Raw genomic sequence first — 16,567 nt, 5'->3', positions numbered from 1 at the left:
GAATACTATTGTATTGAGGAGGATATTCTTGTGAAAGAACAGGAAGCTTCTGTAAGTGAATGAAGGAAATCACCCACGCTGAAAATAATTTTTTACAGAAAACTTTTGACACACTGTGGAGGCTTTATAAGGATTTCCCCTCCCCACCCCCATCCTGGACACTTGACACTTCTTACCCATGATTTCTGGAATCCTGGGAGAGGGTATTCTGCTTTTTCATTTACGTTTTCTACTTGGCTTTTCTCCCCCTCTTCCTGCTCATCTTCTAACGGCTTGTAATGATGTGCAGATGAATTGCAAGTACTTGGAATTTGCAAGTGCTTTCTGTTGGAGTCAATAGATCAGTTATGTAGGAACACCTGACAGCTGTAATGGTTACCTTCTGTCAGGCCACCCTAGTTAAAAAGGAGGCATCTCTAACCAGAGTTGCTGTAATAGGCAAAAAGAAACTGGTGTGAGTTGAATTCCTCTGTGGGTTTAAACTGCAATTGCTTAATGATAAACTGCAGAAGAACCTTTCCACTGCCTAGAAAGGTGTTCTTAAAAACCCAAGAATTCTGAAATGTCACTTACTTCATAGTGCATCTGATTTATGCTTTCAGCTTTTTGTTCTACTGTACGTTAATGCAACATGACTTCTTCCACTGTAGGCCAGGCAGCAATTCGGGGTCTGGTTGCAGAAGGTCGCCGTTTAGCCAATGTCATGATGGGACCTTATCGTCAAGACCTTCTTGCCAAATGTGACCGTGTAGACCAGTTGGCTGCTCAGCTAGCTGACCTTGCAGCAAGAGGGGAGGGAGAATCTCCTCAGGCCAGGGCAATTGCTGCTCAGCTTCAGGACTCGCTGAAGGTAAAAATCTGCTCTTGTGCAGTAAAATGCATGATATGCTGAAGTACTTGCACTCCTCTGGTAAAGTGCTTGTGTGTGGGAGGCATCAGTAAAAACAAAAAAAGTGCAGCAAAAAACCCTGTTGGTTTAGCTGAGGTGCTTAAAGCAAACTTTCTACAAAGTCCTTGATATCATGCCATAGGGATTAATTCCAAATAAACAATTCAGAAGTAAAAACAAAGTCTCATTTTAAAAGAAAATAGTATGCTAGCACTGCAAATTTGAGGGGCAAGGTCTCAAATCGTGCTGTTCATAGCTTCTGATGCTGCTTCAAGGGGTGGTATGTAAGCTTCTGGTATTTCAGATTATGTAATAAGTGATTCATTGATCGTGCTTTTAAGGTCATTTTATCGGAATGACTGCTATTGTAATGGGGTCCCCCCCCAGAAGAGGGTTTATGGATTTGAATCCCTACAAACTTAATATTCCTGTATCATGTGCTAATAATTTTCCTTTTTTTTTTTTTTTCCTCCCAAAGGATCTTAAAACACGGATGCAAGAGGCAATGACCCAAGAGGTTTCTGATGTTTTTAGTGACACCACAACTCCTATTAAATTGTTAGCGGTAGCAGCCACTGCTCCTTCTGATGCTCCCAATAGAGATGAGGCAAGTATACCCCGGTGGTCTTTTTCCCATGTGAAGCTTCAGTTATTGTTTAATTTAACCTGAATTGGTATTTTGAAAAATGAATCAGTATTTTTTTCCTCAAGCTTGTGATACATGCTTATTAATTCTGACAGCACAGTGATTGTCATGCAAATTTCTGTGGACTCTTGGAGATTGCAAATTGTTCTGTATATGCCTGGAAACTGTATTGTCCCCGACTTCAGTAAATGGCAAAGATTTTCCCCTGTGATGTTTGTACCATGTTACCTTCAGCATGCTAAAAATTCTTGTGCAAAAATCACTGACAGACTAGTTAGTGGATTGTATATCTCAACATTAAGCTGATTAAAATAGTCAAATGCATGCAAGATTGATCAACAGATTTAACCTGTTCTCTTGCTGTATAATGTTTCTTTCCTGTACTTCAAAGCTACTGTCTGCATGTGAAATATCTAAAACTCTGTGGCTCGCAGCTCTGTTTGGCTGGTTGATTTGAACACGATCAACATGATTCCCAAGCCCTTGGGGAATTTAGCTTTATGACAGGATAGCTTTTTGTCAAAGTATTCTGTGCCTTGAATAACTAAGGACTGTGGAAGGAGGGATTTTTTTCCCAATGTGAAGCTTCAATTTTTAGAGTAAAACCCCATATTTATCTTCCAAATATAGTTACTTTTGGATTATGGGTTTGAAGATTAATGTCTATGAGCTAAAATAGTTTTAAGACAGTATTCGTTACAGCAGTAGTCATCAGGAATTAGTGTACTTGATACCTCAAAGCTGTAAAGTCTGGTCGTATCCTTTGTTACCCAGATGAGTTAGTAAAGAAGAAAGTCCAGTAATGTAAAGATTAAAAAAATTAAATAGCTTCAAAGCTTTTGTGTCCTGTTGCATCTCTCAGGAGATGCACTAAGTGTGGACGTTATGAAGGTGTCTCTGGTATTTGACACTTTGAAGAAATTATGTATTCTTTAGGGAAGTTAGGCTTTTTTAATGTGTGTTTTCCTCTTCTGACAACTAGGTGTTTGATGAAAGAGCAGCAAACTTTGAAAACCATGCTGCTAGACTGGGAGCTACAGCAGAAAAAGCAGCTGCAGTTGGAACTGCAAATAAAACTACTGTGGAGGGCATTCAAGCAACAGTGAAATCAGCAAGGGAACTTACCCCACAGGTTTGCTTCCTTAGTCTCGAAGGGCTGTTAAAAGGGCTGGGGACAACTTCTGTGGAATTTTCTTTATGCCTCTGCTATCAGAGACAGATGTTAATACCAGCAAGGAACATAGTGCTGACACGTAAAAGGGGAATGGCAAATATTTGGGTATATGATACCAAGTAGAACAAACTGATTAAATGACATGTCTTACTCTTCAGCTTTTGGACAGAAGCGTGAGTGACTTATCCTTGAAACAAAATTACTTTGAGGCTTAGTAAATATGTAAGTGGAAAAAATGGTCTTTAATGAACGTACTTTAGTGCTTTCAAGAAGTGTTTTTTAAATAATAAACACTTTTTGATATAAAGCATGTAATTGAAGTTCCAGAAAAAAGTATTTGTGTCAGCAAATTCCAGAAGCATTGTAAATCTTCAAGCAGCTAGATGTTGAACTAGAATTAATGAACTAGTATTCCAAATGAGGAGCAACACATCTGGTCCTGAAGAAAAATGTATTTTCCAGGAATATGTGTGATGTCATTAAATACTGATACTTCCATAATCAAAAATGTTTTCCATTGGCAGGTAGTATCAGCTGCTCGTATCCTCCTGAGAAATCCTGGAAATCAAGCTGCTTATGAACATTTTGAGACTATGAAAAACCAGTGGATTGATAATGTAGAAAAAATGACAGGTAAAGTAGGAATTTTTGTTGAAGATTATACTTGTGGCTAACTAGCTGGTATAGATCCCCCCCCTCCCCCCTCCCCCCCCCGGCCCCTTCTGGTTGGACTAATGAAACATGCATATGAGTAATGACTGATGAAAAATAAATTAAGAGAAGTGGGAATGTGCTCTCTGACTAGAAATAGGTATGTGTTACATCATAAACAAAATACCTTGCTTCATAGGTGTTAATTTTGAGCTGCAGGGGAGCAAATTTGGCTTTAGTTCTTTTGTGGGAAAAACAGAATACCGTTATTTTTTTTTATTGCGATTGCTATTCTAATTCTAGCAATGTATCACTGTAGCAACTCGAGGGTTTTTTTCTACGTAATCTTGGCATGTTGAATGAGGACAAATAATTAAGTGGAGGCAAGAAGACACGTTTAAAATGATGTAACAGCTTGATGAAAGCAGTGAATAAAACAAAGCTACTGATCTACTGAATCTTGCCTAGACGCTTAAATGTTTCAGTCTTTCCAAAGTGCAGATCCTTTACATTGGTCTGCTGATCTCCTGACTGTATACTACCTCCTTCTCCGTCGCCATAATTAAATTGTGGGTATTTTATATCTTACTGCCTTGTCACTATATATAATCCTTAAGTAAAAGCACAGCCAGAGGGATATTTCCTTTTGAATGAATGGGAGAGGTACAAAAAGTACTGAATGTGCTTAAAGAAATTTGGTGGGGGGAAGGAAGCTCTGCTGCATATACTGTGTAAGCCAGTTCTTGACTCGAGCAACATTCCATGGTAGATGAGTAAGAGCTTGGGATGCCATTAGTGGGAGCAAGCCTGACCACGGTTACTGTGATAAAGATGTAGCACATAATCAGAACTGCAGTAATACACTTGGTCTGCTTTCCATGCCCCCTTCCGCCCCTCCCCACCCCCCAGTTTGGAAATGCTTACTTTTCTGGTTGTGAAGAGTCTCTGGAATACCAAATATCCCTTTGCACAGATGAAACTAGAATATTAATGTGTTTAACTTTTTTGTTCTAGGGTTGGTGGATGAAGCCATTGATACTAAATCTCTGTTGGACGCATCAGAAGAGGCTATTAAGAAAGACCTTGATAAATGTAAAGTTGCGATGGCCAACATTCAACCTCAGATGCTGGTAGCTGGTGCCACCAGCATTGCTAGACGAGCAAACCGCATCTTACTGGTAGCAAAACGGGAGGTTGAAAATTCAGAAGACCCTAAATTCCGTGAGGCTGTTAAAGCAGCCTCTGATGAGCTAAGCAAAACTATATCGCCAATGGTAATGGATGCTAAAGCTGTGGCAGGAAACATTTCTGATCCTGGTAAGGATTCAGTCAGCTGATTTCAAATATATTTTTTTACTGGCTGAAGATGATGTGAAGTAGTGCTTATTTGGTCTTGTACAGCTGTGTATCCCCTTTTATGCAGATTTTGTGTACACTTAAATCCCAGAACGGTGAAATCAAGGTCACATCACTAACTGCTGAATCCTGCTCTTTTAAAATGCAATCAAAGACCTTTGGCATATTCAAGGGAAAAGGATTCAGCATTCTAGTTTATTACATTATTTCATAATCTTTATTAGAAGAAGTATTTGTCACTACTTGTCAGTAGTACTACTTTATATAAGAAAATATCGAATTTCTTTTATTCTATAATTGTTCTGGGAATGACTTTGGCTTAATAGTGACTGTTACTCAGCCCAGGCTTTATTTTATGCATGTTGCGTATGACACTAACATTTCAAACATGTAAATCCACTGTAAACATTTTGGTAGTTTTTAAACATCTATTTTTTACATATATATGCGTACTCGGCACAGTATGTTATAGAAGTAATTTTTCTGGGGTAGTGTAGCAGTTCGAAGTATTACAGAATGCTGTTAAACTGGTAATGGATTTTTTGTTCAGGTTTGCAGAAGAGTTTCTTGGATTCTGGATACAGAATTCTGGGAGCTGTGGCGAAAGTCAGAGAAGCCTTCCAGCCTCAGGAACCAGATTTTCCCCCTCCTCCTCCTGACCTTGAGCAGCTTCATGTAAGTGCAGCATAGTTCGTAATACAATACACAGTTGTCACTGACAACGTGTGGATTGCACACTGAAATTACTTGAGTATATTTTTATTCCTTAGAAATAGAATGCGCTGTCTGGCCAGCCATGCATACAAGTAGCCTTAAGTCTAAAAAAACCCAATACAGCTTCAAAAGAAGAGATTAAAACATGGTATTTCTCTTAACATGGAGCACTTGAAAAACTGGAAAAAGGCATGAGCTCATGCAATCATGTCTTGCCATGACACCATCCTTTACTCAGTCTGTACTATTTCATCGCACTGAATAAGGCTTTTTCCGTTTCTTAGCTGACTGATGAGCTTGCCCCTCCAAAACCACCACTTCCAGAAGGTGAGGTTCCCCCGCCCAGACCACCACCACCTGAAGAAAAGGATGAAGAGTTCCCAGAGCAGAAAGCAGGAGAAGCTATTAATCAGCCCATGATGATGGCTGCTAGGCAGTTGCATGATGAAGCCCGGAAATGGTCTAGCAAGGTAAGAAGTTGTTATATGTGTCTTCTGCTAAAAGGAATATATATATATAAAATTTTTTTTTTTTAGTATCAGTGTATTTGGTCCAAAGTCAGTTGCCTCAATGACAGAGAATAGTCTTTTATAGACCAAATAGTAAAAACACTGCCGTAGGAGGAATTAGAAACCCTCTCAAGTTCGGAGTGAACTAGGGTCAACTGTTCTAATACTCAGAATTGCTAGAATGCTTTATTAACATAGCTCTGTGAACACAAATGTGCCTTGTATGCTAAGCTGTTTGTGATCCTTGATGCTAGTATTGCCTAGAGAGCCACTAATACTTTTATGCCTTTCTAGACTGACAAGCTGATTGCTATTTTTAAGTGACTTTGAAAAGCCTGTATGAATGTTGCAGGTGCCAGCTGCAGGAATCATGAGCTGGTTTGTCTTAATTCTGGAAGGAGCTGCAAGTTACTTCGCAGTTAATCTGGTGCATTTATGATCAGAAAAGTGACCATATATAGATGGCCTGGTCTCATTCTTTTTCATACTGAGTCACACTCGCTATCAAGGCCAAAATCCTTCATTTCCTTACCATTTCAGTGCTATGACAGAGCAGTGTGACCTCGTCAGTTTTATAAATGCTAATACAACTTTTTTGCTTTCCCTTTTTTGTCCCCAAAGAGCTACATTTTTCCTCTGGCAGCAACTGAGGAAACTTCTGAGATTTAAGCTTCTGCAGGTATAAATTAAAGATCAGAATTTGGCTTTTAAGATCTCTACTCTTTTTCTCCACCAAATTAGATGGTGAATGAGAAGATAAACTTGAATAGCTTACAGAATCAACTTCAGTGCTTTGTGCTTCAGGAACATCTATTTTGCAAGTACAGATAAAATACAAAAGAAGTCCTGCAAATCTGTTTGAGTGTCTTTTCCATAAAATGAAAAGCTCTATTTTCCCCCCATACTTCTGGATATACCAAATACAGATTTATATTACTAAAGGGATAGTACTGGAATGTAGTAGTCATCTCAGAAGGTAGTTTTGTGGCCAAAAGCCTTAATTTCAGCTTCCTAAAAGTGTTTTGATGTTTGAATCCCAAAATGGGTAACCTAACAATACACAGTAAGTAATAAAATGCTTTTACTATATACATACTAAATTACCTATATATACACTATATACATTCTAAATTAAATAGTGCAACTATTAAAACATCTATCAAAGCCAAGCAGCAGACCTTAAAACTCCTTGCTGATTATGAAAGAGGTCTAAGCTTAGTGCGTTTAGAACATAAAACACCATTTTTGTTGCTGTTTCTTTAATTTGAGATGAACAAACCAGTAAGTTAGCCTAGCATTTGTCCTTCTAATTCTTTTTTAGCAGTCCCATTTTAGCAATGAGTACAGTTATACTGACAGTATGTTTTTGGGGAAGAAGTTCAAAAACATTTTTGTAGTCTCTGAAGTCACTTATTGGGTGGAAGAGGGATTGATGGACAGCACTACTGAGGAATATGGGTTAGACCTGGAAAGACAGAAATATAAGGTCTTGCTCATACTAAATCACAATAGTCTGTTTGTCAACTGTCTTCTGCTTTTTTGTCCAATTACTGGGCAAAGTAAAGTACCAGTCTACTGGTACTTTACCCTGTGTTACGCTTATGGGGGGGACAAGAACTTAGTCTTTAAAAAATTTTGATAACATTCTTCATTCTTGTAAGCTTTAAAATCGATTTGTTTTTTTCTCCTTTACAAAAACTCCTCTTCACTGAGTGGATTCTGGGCTTTTATGTACTCCGTTTTTCTCATGGAGCACAAACCAAACACTGTCAATTGCTTTAGCTTTCCCTGCCTTTCCCCCTCATTTGGATAAATCAGAGAATGAGCGGTATTTGGAAACTTTTCTTTAGATTAAGATTTAAATAGAAGTTCTCTTTGAAGAGGGGTTGATCTGGCAGTGTATAAAAGTTAAAACTTCCTTCCAAAACTCCTGTGTGTTTTCATTGGTGTAGATGTTTTTTCTATAAAAGGCTGTATCTTAAGCGAAACACAGTTGAAAATGCATAGTTTTTGGTAAGGGTAGTTTGACTTTTATCACACTTGGCTTTAGTCAAAGAAATACAGTTAGTAAACTTGTAGAATATCTTTGTATTGAAATGCTGCTGTATTATAAATGCCTGTATTGTTATACCACTCACCTCTTCCTTGTGATCTATCCTAACATGATATATTTGCTTGAATCCTCTTTTTTTTTTTTTTTTTTTGAAGGTAACGGATACAACATATTGTGGCAAAACAGTATCATATGCTTCTTATTCTACTAATGCTATTAGTCTTTTTTTAAGAACTGTACTATTCAAAGCATTCATGACATTCAGTATCACCTCCTCTTTTCATAACCCAGTTTTGTTCTTTTTCATGTTATCTGTGGTACTTCAATAGTCGCTTCTACAGTGTCCCCCACCTTCTCCCCCCCCCGCCCCCAGCAAGCAGTGTCAGTGGTTTTTCTGTGATCCTGCTGCTATCTCTTATCACATATATGTGAACGGGCTTCCATACAAAGCTTTCTATCTGCACAAATACCACAGTCGTCAGCTGCTGTGCCTGCTTCTCTGCAGTCAAAATGGCTTTCATTGAAACAGAAACTCCATTCATTTCACCATTGTCTTGCCAGAAAAATGTTGTTCTGCAAGTCAGCCTCTGTCTGCAGAAGCTGTGTGCTCAGATGAAAAATGTTGCTGCATCTTTGCATTGTAACTTCTTAGTATTTTTGGTAACTTTGGTTCACAGGTGAAATGTTTGTTTCCTTCTGCTAATCTTGTATTCCTTCCCCTCCTCCCTCTGACCTGATCCTAGAGCTGTCTTGTCAGATCCTGAGAGACCAAGAGGATGTATTTGGTCACTAAAACGGCTCAGTTCATGCTCTTCTACCAAATTCTGCTTCTCGTACTAACTGTCCCCTGTTTCTCCACCCTTGCTGCCACCTGCAAAGCCTGATGTGACTGTGATTAATGAAGCGGCTGAGGCTGGTGTAGATATAGATGAGGAGGATGATGCAGATGTTGAATTCACTCTCCCCTCTGACATTGAAGATGATTACGAGCCTGAGCTGCTGTTAATGCCAACCAATCAGCCTGTTAACCAGCCCATTCTGGCTGCTGCTCAGTCTCTACATCGGGAAGCAACCAAGTGGTCTAGTAAGGTACTCCTGAGTCTCCTCGGGGACTGATCGTGTGCATCCAGCCATTTGGAACGCTGACACATTTGCATCACTCTTGATCCCTGCTGGGCCCCGCCGTTCTGAATGAATAAGTGTGTCTGCACTTCATTTTAAGGACTGAGAGTGGCTTCACAAGTTTGCTAGATCTGTTTGTCAGTGCTGGATTGAAGCTTGATTTGGGTCACTTATTAATATTTAAAGGCTTCCTCTCCCTTTGCATCTGCCTGTTTTTCTTTGTTATGGCAGTTTTCAAATTGTACTAGGGGTTGTCTTCCCTCCCCCCCTGTTCTTTTTTCCATTCATTTGGGCTACCTGAGAAGCCATGGTTAATGGTTTCATAATGACTTCCAGATACAGCAGAGTATACAGAATTCAAGAAGTCATTTAACGTGTCTATTGTGCTTTGCCTCCGTTGATGCCATCAATTAGAATACCTTCCAACAAGGAATGGCTTTGTATGGCAGTGTTTATCGAAGAGGACTGACTGTCTGCTGGCTTGCACTTGGCTGTATTGCAAATGCTGGTCTTGAGAGAATTCTTTTATGAAGAAGCTGCACTGAATGCTGTTAGCTGCTGAATTGAGATTGTGTTTACATGAAACCAGCGGAAATCTAACATGAGGTTCAGACATTCACAACTAGCCTGTCTCTTCTGTCTAAGCACAAATGTTTGCAAGACTGGTCACTTTTTATAGCATGCTGCAAAAAATAAGGTTGGTGTCCCGTAACAAACAAAGGTTAGGGGTGTGTGTGTATGTATATGTATGTGTGTGTCTATATTTACATAGATATACTAAACTATTTTAATAAGAAGGGCTTAAAAAATGTTCTTGTCCTTTTCAGATTCTGATGCTTGGATAACTTGTTAGAGGGCTTCGTAAATGACACTGGTCCTAATTTCTTGATCTTCCTACGTGAAAACATGGAAAAGCTTTGTGTTATGTCACTTGCATCCTAACTGGTTATGCTAGCAAACTGTTTAGCTATTAGGTCACAGTAACGAATAGTTCAGCTTTTTTGCGTCACCTGTATCTGTAAAATATCTGGGATATCTTCTTGAATTTGCTAGTAGCGAGTCATGGAAGTATGTGCACAGGGATAGAGATTACATTTGCTAAGTTGGGTTCTCGCTGTGTACTCTTTGCTCCGAACTTCACTGGTCATTAATTGTGGAATTATACTGAGGAAGGAGTGTGCTAATACACTCACTCTGCTAGTATTTCATCCACACAATAGGAATGCGTCATGGCACCAAAGAGTTCACTTCTGTCTAACAACTTTCTACAAAGGTGAATCTAAATATACTAACAGGCTACTAACAATTGCTCATCTAGGTCTGCTTTTTCTTGCACTGGGTTTCTCTCTGGAACAGTGTATAAGAAGTGGTTTTGCCTTGGTCATACTTAATTCACATGTTTCAAATATTTCTCAGAATTATTTCTGTGACGGTAATTTTGATGTACTTAATACAAGAAATCTGGATTTTAATGTAAGAAATATCACTAGGTTATCTTTTGAACTATCAAGTTGTTCTCTCCTGGAAACTTTATTTTAAAGGGAGAGATTTTGTCAAAAAGGAAGACTTATTTTCAAGGAATAACGTAAAAAAAAAAAAAAAAAAGTAATAGTTGTGTCTCACTTCCATGTTACCAGTGACAAAAGTTTTTTATGTCACAGATTCTCTTCCATTTATCTTTTAGCATTATAGCAGCATAGCTGATGCTTTAACAACTTCAGTTTCAGATGCCACTGAAAATTTTATGCTCAACTGTTATGACAACACTATTTAACTGAATTAGTGCTGTTTGGTTTAACAAGCTATTTAGCACACTTTTTTTTAATAAAAAAAAAAAAGCGCCTTTTTTGGGAAGTCTGGAATTTCAAATGCTAATAACATGCTTTATCTTAAAACCTAGCCAGCAGAGCAGTAACTCTCGTTCCATGGATGAACTAACACTTTACCACTTCTTTTCCAGTTTTGAAGCAAACTTTTTTCCTCAGTGTTAGGAAGAAAAATGTCAGAAACATATAATTAGCGCAGATCTTCCCTGTTCCTTGAAGAAACCTCTTCTGTGTTCATAAATGGTTCTTCCATCCATAACTTCTTGAAAGGGTTGCTACCAAAATGTAGACTGCTGTTCAGTCGTGACTTCTGTGAAGCTTCTGTCCTGGCATGAACACTAACTCATGTTGTTCTCTTCAGGGTAATGACATCATTGCTGCTGCTAAACGAATGGCGCTGCTAATGGCAGAGATGTCGCGCCTGGTGAGAGGAGGCAGTGGAAACAAGCGTGCCCTTATTCAGTGTGCAAAGGATATTGCTAAGGCATCAGATGAAGTCACTCGATTGGCCAAAGAGGTGGCAAAGCAGTGCACCGACAAGCGCATTAGAACAAACCTCTTGCAGGTAATGAGTTAACTTGTAAATGCCTCCAACACTTTCTTTTCTCTGTTCCTCCCTTAGTGTGAGTGAGCACAGGAGTTGTGGCAGTAAATCGCGTGTATCTTTCCGTGGCTTGTAAAGTTTTGTCAAGTTCCATGTCTGTTTTTAGATCCCATGGTCACATATATTCTCTAAAGTCAGGATTTGTTTACAGGTGAGTGGAAGATGCTAGTGTCCAAAGAGGTTTTGAAAAATACTGTGCTATGAGCACTGGTCTGTCCTAAGCCTGCATTGCTTTGTATTTCATCTACTCATTCCTTTGTACCAACAAATAGTAGCGGAAATATAACACTCCTTAGTTTTTTCAGTCTCAGCCAAATATACATCATCCCATTCCTAACCAAGCAGACCCTTGAGGAATATCTGGAGGAAAGGAAAAATGTTGGCTCCATCCCAAAAATTCCCAAAGCAAGTAAAATAAGATTCAAGTATCCTACCAATATTTGTCAGAAATTCTTGGAGGTTATGAGATCCTTTCTATGCTTATTCCTTATCTGACAGTAAAACAAAATCAAAGAATTTATCTGAAAAAAATAATAGCTAACATATTGGTTCAGTTTACAACGTGAAGTGGTTTTTATCCCCGTTCCTTAGGTCTGTGAGCGAATCCCAACCATCAGCACACAACTCAAAATTCTTTCCACTGTCAAAGCTACCATGCTGGGCAGAACTAATATCAGCGATGAAGAGTCGGAGCAGGTAAGAGGTTTGAAAATTGATGGTAGTGTGGAATTGTTGATCAGTTTTATGGGGAAAAATATGCAACGTAATATCAGATGTGCTCTGGAACTCAATGTTTGGAAGCTTGCCTCAGCTGTTTAGCGAAGATAATGTTAGTATAGCACCTTGGTTTCTGGCTCAAAAGCTACAGTTTGATAGAGGAACATCAATCCTTCCCAAGCCAAAAAGCTCCTCTGGTTCCAATTTTTACATGAATAACTTCTTGATCTCCTTGACTTAACAGTAAAAAGCGAGCTAACGAAAGACCTTGCTTCTACAAATCCAGCAGGTTTGACATTGGAGGAGTAGCGGCACCCTCTGGTGGATCGTCGTGAAAATATTTATTCTCCAACAACATCTTGAGTACTTGTCTTGCAGTTCCGTTAGCTTCCAAATGCATGTTTTCAGTTGAAATCCTGCAGGTTTGGCTTCTGGGAGAGATTGTTCTACTTGGAGACACTAAGCTTTTATTCAGATTTTGCACAAATATTCTGTGAGAAATGGGAAGGTCTTGTTGTGAGTCAGGATAACGCTTGCTAGTTTCCAGAGACGAGTTGTTTCATTTACTTTTTCATGGTTTAAGTCAGCAATCGACTGACTTAATGCTTGCCCTGGGAGTCCCCATGCATGATGGGTTTCCATGCTACTGTCCTGAACGTGGTATTTACTAATACATTGGAAACTTTTCTTTTTCTTGACAGGCAACTGAGATGTTGGTTCATAATGCCCAGAATCTCATGCAGTCTGTGAAGGAAACTGTGAGAGAAGCTGAAGCAGCATCCATTAAGATAAGAACAGATGCTGGATTCACTCTTCGCTGGGTCAGAAAGACCCCATGGTATCAGTAAACGCCACATAAGTATTGTTTTCTGTAACATAAAATGCCTTGTTTTGGAAACAGATGAGATATATTAACAGCAAAAGGTGCTGTATACATGAGCTTAAGATTAGCTTATGCTAATGCCCCATTCTAAGGGTATGAAATATAAGAGAATGCATTTCAAATGTCTTCGGAAAGCATTTGATATCGAACACCTCAAAATTGCTTCCGACAGTAGACAGTTCTTATCTTTTTTTTTTTTGCTTTTGAAAATTCTCTTCGTGAAATCTGTACTCCCAGAAGCACATTTCATTTATGCACTGTATATTCCAGTAGTTTCCATGTGATGATATAAAACGTGGACCTCACTTTAAGCTTGTGTTGAGAGTCTAGGACACTATTGGTTACTTGGCAGTTTTTTAGGGACAATCATTGATATAGAAACATTCAACTTTTCAACAGGATTTTAGCTGGCTGTTCTCAAACCATGCAGAAATGACGGAAGGTGTAGGGTTTTTAATTAAAAGGGGGAGGGGGGGCAGCAGAACAGTTGTAAATTGACGATTAAAATTCCATGTCCGAAATGATATTTTTTTTTTTGCTTTTGATTTTTGCCTGGCAGCAGTACTCTAACAAAAACTGGAGCTGTCTTTGTCACCCTCCTGTCACCCTGTAGGTAGGCATTCCAGAACTCTTGTACTGTACTGAAATGCTTCGAGTGGGTGTTAGTGGCACACTGTTGACAGCTTGAGCCTTACGGCTGGAGACCTTAAATCATGGAACTCTTTCCTTCTTGCTCAATTCAGTAATGTATTGAGCTGAAAAATCCTGATTCCCTTAAGCTAGCTGCATGTCCAGGACCAGACAGTGCCACACGCTGACTCCTTCCTTTTGAAAACCAAATGAGCACACGCAATTATTCTTTTTTTCCTCTTCCCTCCATCTGATGTTATTCCAGCCACTCAAGGTGGAAATTAAAAGATAAAGATACTCAATTAAAAAAGACCTTTTGCCTCACTGCCCTTGTTTCCAGCAATGCATAAGCTTTTTGAAACCCAAGCACTGCAGGGCCATGAAACCCTTTTTAGGTAGTCTGATGGCTTCTAGCAAACGGTGGTTCCTAATGCTAAACATCCTAGGATATTTTTATTGGTTTTGACGTTTGGTGTTTGGAGGCTCAGAATCTTTTTTTCGAGTTCTAGTAATAGTGAATTGAACAAAGCGTTACTGTATCTTTAAAAAAAAACCCAAACAAAACCACAACAATAAAACCCCACAAAATCCCCCCCACTCTATTACTAAAATAGACTTGGGATGCTTTTATCCTTCCATAATTGAACATACACACCCCCCCTTCATTTAATTGCTCCATAGTCTCTTTCGGCATTTGACAGAAAGGAGAATTACTGGCTTAGAATGAGTCTCTGTACATTTGCAAGGAACACTTGCAGACCTCTGCCCAGATCAGCACTGACCTCACGACGCCCTCTTAATTTGCTGAAAATTGTTGCCCGATCAAACCACCTTTCATAGAAGTGCCCTCATGGAAAAACTGCTCAGTCTTGACAGCTCAGAGAGACGCACCATATAGTCAGCTGTCCTTTACCTGTCTGCAACAGTTATTCTACAGTTGGACTTTCTCCCCTCCACCCCCCTTCATTGCACTGTTATCTAAAAAGGGAAGTTAAACTGATTATAGTACATCTGCCTCAGACTGACCTTAGCAAGAAGAAAGCACGCGTTCATCTTTAATTCACTCCTTGTCTCTGGGTATTATGAAATACGTGGTACTTAGGATCTTTCCTTAGTATTCTCTTCCTGCGATTACCTGCAACGGGAAGAGGAAGGAAGGGGTGCCAGAGCCTTAACCTGAATGTCTTGCATTTGGTTGGTTTATACCAGATCTTTAACGTAATTGTAATGTAGTAATTTCTATTTAATAGTAAATAACACTGAATAGGTAGGGGTTATTTTTAAGGGATTTTCTAAATAGTCTTCCTGAATTACTTTTCAATGCTCCTCACGTTTCCTCTCCCCCCCGCCCCCCAATTCAGGCTTCTCTGAGATTTATTTTTTTTTTTTTAGCATCACTGTTTAGTTGCTTGACTGATATTAATGCAATATTACTAATGCCTTTAATAACATAATTGTTTATGCCAAAGATCACTTTTTGTTTATTGAGGAATGTTTGCAGGAAAGTTACGAATCATGGTTGCCTTTGACATTCTTCCAGAATGTTTGCTATAAGTTCTTGAACTGTTTTGTAGAAGCGAAGATACTTGTCCACCTTATGCAATTACTGCTTTTTTGAACACTATTAATAGTCTTCGGACCTGAAATGCAGCAAAAATTTGAAAAAGACCATGAATGTCACTTAGAAATGTTTTACCACTATAAAACTTTGTTTATAAACCAAAATGTATTGTATAGTCTAATGTTTTCAACCTTTCTTTGTTCTGTTAAAACAATAAAAATGCATTTGTACAAATGTCAGCTCGTGAGTATTAATGATAACGGAGCGGTGGATAACACCCTAACAAGAAGAAGAGCAAAAAGCTAAAGCAGCAGAAATACTAAAGCAAAAGAACAGTTGTTTCTACGTATTCTGAACAGAAAAAAGTGCCAAGTTCCCCAAACAGGAGAAGATGACAACAAATTGTTTCTGTCTTTTGTGCCCATAAAACTGGTAGTTAAAGAACTTAGTGGAAGCTGTGGTCCAGTGGGAGAAAATGGGAGTTTTTCCCGAGGCCTGATGGTCGCCTGTTCCAGTAGCACCGAACAAGGTTCTGAAAACTTGAAACGGGATTTGCCTGATCCTGTCACTAAGGGAAGAACTGCTACTCTGGCCAACACCTCATTAATCTGAATTTTACTTCACAAATTGAATGCAAGAGCAATTAGCATGGAATCACTGTCCTGTTTCCTTCACTCCTTCACAGTAAGAACCTCTTACAAAACACTTTTTCTCGCTAAAAACTTCTACCGGCACACATAACGTTCTGACTTTGTGGAACCAACGTTTATTGGTGCTGTAGGACCGAACGCAGTCCCACAGTGCCGGAAGGCATCTGGGATTTAGTAAGAATAGGTAGAATTCAGATTTCATGCTGTTCACCCAGTTCTCTCCATATCTGAGAGAGGATGAGAACCCGAGAGACAATCACCTCTGTCAGCACTCCCAGAGCTGGACACCTAGAGAAGGGGAGGACGAAAGTTGGCAGTACTAATTCCTCAATAATGACACCCTCCGATTTCTCAAGCTGTACTGTTCATACAGGTGCTGGTGCAATTTTCTTAACGGGGAGAATACGAACACAATCCCCCCCGTCTGCAGATTCTGCAGCTGAGTTTCCTGTGTTTGGAGAAATGGCAGGAGCCAGCACACCTACAGCAAAAGGTACGAGCCTGACACGACAAACGCCATTTCCCTGACGAAAACCGTCTTCATGCTCATGGTGGTTTCCTGCCAGGTGAGTGTAATTCTTG

At 39.3% G+C, this 16,567-nt stretch overlaps 1 protein-coding gene across 2 annotated transcripts in view; it reads left to right on the top strand.

Annotated features, from left to right (window-relative positions):
- VCL (vinculin) overlaps positions 1–15,574 on the top strand; it is a 64,179-nt gene extending 48,605 nt beyond the window's left edge. The window contains exons 12-22 of one of the 2 annotated variants that reach the window (XM_076338473.1): positions 651–850; positions 1,368–1,496; positions 2,518–2,667; positions 3,234–3,342; positions 4,375–4,677; positions 5,267–5,391; positions 5,715–5,900; positions 8,872–9,081; positions 11,302–11,505; positions 12,136–12,240; positions 12,963–15,574. In XM_076338473.1, the coding sequence (XP_076194588.1) occupies positions 651–850; positions 1,368–1,496; positions 2,518–2,667; positions 3,234–3,342; positions 4,375–4,677; positions 5,267–5,391; positions 5,715–5,900; positions 8,872–9,081; positions 11,302–11,505; positions 12,136–12,240; positions 12,963–13,109 (1,868 nt within the window). In that variant the 3' untranslated portion in view covers positions 13,110–15,574. The remainder of the gene's footprint in view (positions 1–650; positions 851–1,367; positions 1,497–2,517; positions 2,668–3,233; positions 3,343–4,374; positions 4,678–5,266; positions 5,392–5,714; positions 5,901–8,871; positions 9,082–11,301; positions 11,506–12,135; positions 12,241–12,962) is intronic. The other variant, XM_076338472.1, reaches the window with a different exon arrangement.
- The last annotated feature ends 993 nt before the right edge of the window (positions 15,575–16,567 follow it).

The sequence above is a fragment of the Aptenodytes patagonicus genome, chromosome 5 (assembly GCF_965638725.1).
Source record: "Aptenodytes patagonicus chromosome 5, bAptPat1.pri.cur, whole genome shotgun sequence".
NCBI classification, from domain to species: Eukaryota; Metazoa; Chordata; class Aves; order Sphenisciformes; family Spheniscidae; genus Aptenodytes; species Aptenodytes patagonicus.
This window is presented reverse-complemented; position numbering and strand designations above follow the sequence as displayed.